Raw genomic sequence first — 5,943 nt, 5'->3', positions numbered from 1 at the left:
AATTGAATAAATTGTACCCTCTTGAAAATAAATTTATATAAAAATGCTATAACATCATAAGAAAAGTTCTATTTTGCTCGGGCTCATTATAGTTATTACTTCATCCGTCCGATATTGTTTGTCATGTTGTGCTTTTCAAAATTCAATTTGATTAACTTTTAAAGTTAAATTAGGTCATATTAATTCAATATTTTAAACAAAAAAAAATAGATATTCTAAAACGTATTATAAATTATAATTTTTTGCATATTAATATGATGAAAAAATATTAATCAAATTTTTTATAATTTAACTCTGAAAATAGGAGGGAGTACTGTATTATAAATTGAAGTGAAGGAACAAGTTCAAATGTAGTGAAAATGGCGATGGAAGAGAATGAACAAAGTGCAATAGCGCATGTTGTTTTCATACCATACGCCATGACGAGTCATATAACTCCATTGGTGCATATTGCTAGACTCTTGGCCTTCCATGGCCTCAAAGTTACGATCATTGCCCCTCCACATAATGCCCTTCTTTTTCAGTCCTCTGTCGACAGAGACTGTCTGTTTTGGGGCAGTAATATTAGTGTCCGGACAATTCAATTTCCGTCAGAGGAAATTGGATTACCTGTGGGAATTGAAAACTTCATCGCAAGCCCTTCTATGGAAATAGTTGGCAAAGTTCACTATGGGTTTCTTCTGCTCCAAAAGCCTATGGAGCAAATGATTCGGGAGCTCAACCCAAACTGCATAATTTCCGATATGTTCTTCCCTTGGACTGTCGATTTAGCTGAGGAGCTGCAAATTCCAAGATTCTCTTTTCAACCAGGCACTTTCGTTCATCAATGTGCTTGGGTTTTCATCAGGGAATTAAAACCTTACGAGAATCATGTGAGTTTTTCGATTCCTGGTTTGCCTCTGGACATCCAAATGAAAGTCTCGGAGATTGAAGATTTTCTTAAAGGGGAAACTGAGTACAGAAAGACAGTGGAGGATGTTTTACAAGCTGAGATACGTAGCCATGGTATTATTCACAACACTTGCTCTGAGCTGGAACCTGGGTTTGCCCAACTCTACGAAAAAGCTAGAGGAGTCAAAGGGTGGCATATAGGTCCAGTTGCTCTGTTTATCAACAACTATGAAGCCGAAAATTCATGTTGTGACCCTTGGAAAGGGTACGGTGATTGTTTCGATTGGCTTGAAAATCAACAATCTAAATCTGTTCTGTTTGTTTGCTTTGGAAGCATGATCAGGTTTTCGGACGATCAGCTTAAGGAAATGGCTGTTGGATTAAAGGCTGCAAACTGTCCAACTATTTGGGTTTTCAAGGAGCAGGACAAAAATGGCTTCTGTTCTAAACGTTTGAAAGAAATGAAAGGGGAAAATATGTTTATCATCGAAGGCTGGGCACCACAAGTATCAATCCTGAAACATGGAGCGATTGGTGGATTCTTAACTCATTGTGGTTGGAACTCTATACTTGAATCTCTATCCGTAGGTGTTCCATTGATCACATGGCCACTTTTCTCAGACAATTTCTATACGGACAAGCTTTTGGAGAAACTTGGCCTTGCTATTGGAATTGGAGCAGATGTGTGGAATCCGGGGTTTATATTATCATGTCCATCACTCTCAGGAGAGAAGATAGAGTTGGCGGTCAAGCGTTTGATCAATAATTCAGAGGAAAGTAGAAATATTAGAGAAAATGCAAAGTTGATGGCAAAGAAACTCAAAGTTGCCACGGAAGAAGGTGGTTCCTCTCATGCACAGCTCATGGGGTTGATTCACGAGATCAAGCGTTGTGCTCTCAAAAAATCTTCACTTTGAAATAAATTTTATTATGTACGTTTTCTCTTCTTAATTAATTAGCCATGCTTTGCACTTCTCATGCAATATTTTGAGCAAAATACAAGTCCTTATTACTTAAACTCCATTATTATCATTATTAGTATAATATATATATATATAGAATTCTTGTACTTTGCTCATTTATAGTCCAGTTTAAATAATCAAGTACAACCAGGACACTGGTACACAACCAAAGTTTAATTCTACAAACTTAATAGTTTACCAAAATATCGCTTCACATATTGAGTTTTTCTTTTTGTATATATATATTATCTCCTGTCTCTAATTACTCTTAATTTAGCACATTTATTAAAAAAATAATTATTAACTTAGTGAGTTTATTATTTTATCTTTATTAATTATGAAGTAAATGCATTAAAAATTTATAATTTCTAAAAAAGTCTTACCTTTTTCAAACTAATCAATTGAGGGTATGATAAGTGAAAAAAAAATTGTCATTTCTTAATTTATCAACATAGACAAATATTTAGGAATAACTAAAAAAAAGAAAAGTGAACAAGTAATTAAAAGAGAGGAAAAGAGTATTTTCTTTGCAAGCTTTAGATATTTATTCTTAAAAATAAAATTTTCAAGCTTTAGATATTTATTCTTAAAAATAAAATTTTCATTTTATTGAGTTCAAAAATGGAACTTCCATTCTAAGTTATTAAAGTAACATAAATTTTATTACTAAAAGTAATCTACATTTTAATTAATACATAAAAGATGGAGTAATTTTTAAGTGAGTATTAAAATATTTAATTAAAAATATATAATTTAGTAGTGGAATGAACATTTAAGAGAAATCAAAATATAAATTGACAGAAGAATTAGGCAAATAAATTCAACTTATAATGTATTTATAAATAAAAATTGTATTTATAAAATGTAAATTTTTAATAGAAAAACATATGGTCATAAGAACAACAAAATTAAGGTCGTGAATGTTATTATATATGTTGTTAAAAATTATGTTAATATTGGTGAATGGACTACAAAAGAGAGTTTGAGGGACGGGGGAGGGGGAGGGTATTTTTATTATTTTACATACTTTATTCTAAGATAAGTTATCTTTGGATTATTATTCTACTCCAAGAAAAAATAATTTATCTCAATCTTTGCAATCAAAAAACAAAATAAAAATTGCTTAAAAATTATTCTAAAATTAATTCCTCCTATTCATTCTGTCATGTCAATTTATTATTTTAATAATAAAATTAATTAAGTAATTTATTGTATAAATGTATAAATTGAGTGATATTATTGATATATAATAAAATTTAATAATTTTATCGAATAAATTTCAAAATTAAATAACGTTTTAAAATGTTTAACTCCAATTTTGGAGTTGCGCTTGGAGGGCTACATGTGAAGCCCTTGGAATTTAATTTATTCAGGCATTTAATTCCATTTAGTTCAGTTCTCTCCATTATCGGATTCAGTGATATTATTTTTACCACAATTTAGTACTCTTGTGCTAAATTTTTGACACTCCCGGCAGGGCCGGCTCACTGCATTAAAAAATAAGGCGTTTGTTTTAGGCTTTTAAATTTTAGGGTTCTAAATTTTTGTTAAGAATAAATTATGTGTTAAAATTTTGTAGAAAAATTAATTATTTATGAAGGTTATACCAAGTCACCAACTTTTTGAGTTAAATTCTATGATTTTAACTCTTTTATTTATTTAATATTTATCAACTTATTACTTGTATCATTAATTCATTATGTTAAAAATACATATAATAATTGCTTCACTTAAAGATATTTTTCAATCTTGAGTTGATAAAATCTTACCTAAAATTAGTATTCGAAAAAATAATATTAAGTACTAATAATTTTCATCTTAATAGTGTAATTTTTTTAATAAATACGTATATGAAGTACATTTATATTTTAGGCCGCGAATTGAAATTTCGCTTTAGATCCCCAATTACGTTGAACCGTCCCTGACTCCCAGTTTGGCCATGTGATATGGTATCATGATATGGAATTCTGATATGGTATCATGATATGAAATCATAAGATGAAATTAGAAGTTTTGTTTGGACATGTGATATGGAATTTTTGTGTTGTATATTTTCTCATAAACATAAAAATTCCACAAGTTGTAAAATTATTAAACTATCCCCAATTATTTATTCAATTTTATCAAATAAAAAATTATAAAATCGCATAGTAAATTTGTAATAGGTATTTAATCTCCAATTAAGTAATTGTTTCATCTAGATTTAATAAAAAAAATTGAGCATAAATTATAGTAAATTAATTTTTAATATAATCCTCCCGCATAGTACGAACAATTTCCTCAACTTGAACTTGCATTTCTTAATCATGTGGCTGATAAGACGAACCAACATTGTTACTTTGAGCCATTTGTTGGTCAATATAATCCGCAACTATATTTTTCATGTTTATAGACTATAAATATTCATCACTTTAACAATCAGTTCGTATGAGTTAAAGTGGACTATATGTTGGTGAGAATAACAAATTTTAAAAAGTAATAATGTGATTATAAATTTTATTTACATATGAATAAATAGTTAGTAGATATGATTGTGGATGCTAATTAAGTTAGAAGGAACATGCCTCTATTTATAGAGTCCTAAACCTTTTCCTACAAGAAAAGGATTAGTCAATCCAAAACCTTTTCCTATAAGGAAAACCTATTTATGGTAAGAAATATAGGGCAAATAAAACCTAACAAATCTCTCCCTTGGCCTGAATTTCTGACAAAATAAATTTTTCCACCTTTTTGACTTAATCTTCAACAACTTGCTTCTCCTCTTCATAATCTCCTTTGCAAAATTTATGTCTCAACATAGAGAACCTCTCTAAAACAATTTCTCCAACAAAATCTTCATTACTGTCAAAAAGGTTACTGCTAGAACTACACCGCCAAGATGAACACATCTTTCTAACCTGGTTCAATCATCGATCATCGAACCACTGAACCTGACTCCGTCATTGAATCTGGCTCTGATACCACTTCTTAGGACCGAAAAATAAACAGGTGTAAACGCGGAAGCTAGCAACGCAAACCTCAAAAGACCACGAGTAAGAAGACAACGAGAAATATATTAAAAGACACAAAGATATAACGTGGTTCGGTAAATCGACCTACATCCACAAAGGAGATGAGCAATCCACTATAAATATGAGAGTACAAAATATAGAGAGAAACAACCTCAACCAATTCACTCAGAATACATGGGAGGTTCACACAAGTGATAACGTCTCCAGCTTGTGACCCATAAATTCTCCCCCTAACCAAAACTCTCAAAGCCCTTTAAGACTACATTGTGAATGTTAATTAAGTTAGAAGGAACATGTCTCTATTTATAGAGTCCTAAACCTTTTCCTACAAGAAAAGGATTAGTCAATCCAAAACATTTTTCTACAAGAAAAACCTATTTATGGTAAGAAATTTAGGGCAAATAAAACCCAACAATATAATCAAAATGTAATTTCATATCATGCTTTTTGAACAATTTGAAATCACATCTCAGAATATGAAATCATGAGATTAAATATTGTCCAAACGCTGATTTTATCTCACAACACTATATTGTGATATGATATTGCATGACCAAACGTCTAATTACTCTATTTTAAATACACCATCTATATTTCAAATAAACATTTAGACTTTATGTTCTTTAAAAGGTTAGTTGAAGTGTTGGGTACTTTAGAGGGTGTTTCAATAATTTACGAAAAATTAAAATAATATTATTGGCTGAAAAGACATTTTATTGTAGCATGAATATCAATATTAGATGAAATTAATCATATTCTCCTTTGCTAGTGTAACAAGCCTTATGACCGTTTTGAGTTCTAGAGCTTTTATTTCATAAAATACTTTTCAATAAATTTTAAATAGGAATTTAGGACTAGTCATAATTATAATTATGAAATTAAGAGGATAGTTTAAATAATTAATTTAATTAGTGGTTAAAGAAAATAATCTAACAATTAGTGATGGCCACTTTCACTATTTATATAATTAGTCCTATATAGAAATTAGGGTACAATTAATCTCTACAGGGAAGTAAGAAAATCGAGGGGCAGAAGGGTTGCAAAGAAGTTCGTAAATTGGGCCTTCAGGTAAAACTCGA

At 30.2% G+C, this 5,943-nt stretch overlaps 1 protein-coding gene across 1 annotated transcript; it reads left to right on the top strand.

Annotated features, from left to right (window-relative positions):
* The first annotated feature begins 286 nt into the window (after positions 1–286).
* GAME2 (glycoalkaloid metabolism 2) lies at positions 287–1,939 on the top strand. The gene has a single exon (NM_001246931.1). The coding sequence runs from the start codon at positions 360–362 to the stop codon at positions 1,806–1,808; it is 1,449 nt and encodes a 482-aa protein (NP_001233860.1). The 5' UTR covers positions 287–359; the 3' UTR covers positions 1,809–1,939.
* The last annotated feature ends 4,004 nt before the right edge of the window (positions 1,940–5,943 follow it).

Source organism: Solanum lycopersicum, chromosome 7 (assembly GCF_036512215.1).
Source record: "Solanum lycopersicum chromosome 7, SLM_r2.1".
Taxonomy (NCBI): Eukaryota; Viridiplantae; Streptophyta; class Magnoliopsida; order Solanales; family Solanaceae; genus Solanum; species Solanum lycopersicum.
The sequence above is the reverse complement of the archived record's forward strand: the minus strand, read 5'-3'. Positions and strand labels throughout refer to the sequence as shown.

Excerpts from the sequence above, each read along its gene's own strand:
- GAME2 (NM_001246931.1), top strand. The coding sequence starts at position 360 with ATGGCGATGGAAGAGAATGAACAAAGTGCAATAGCGCATGTTGTTTTC.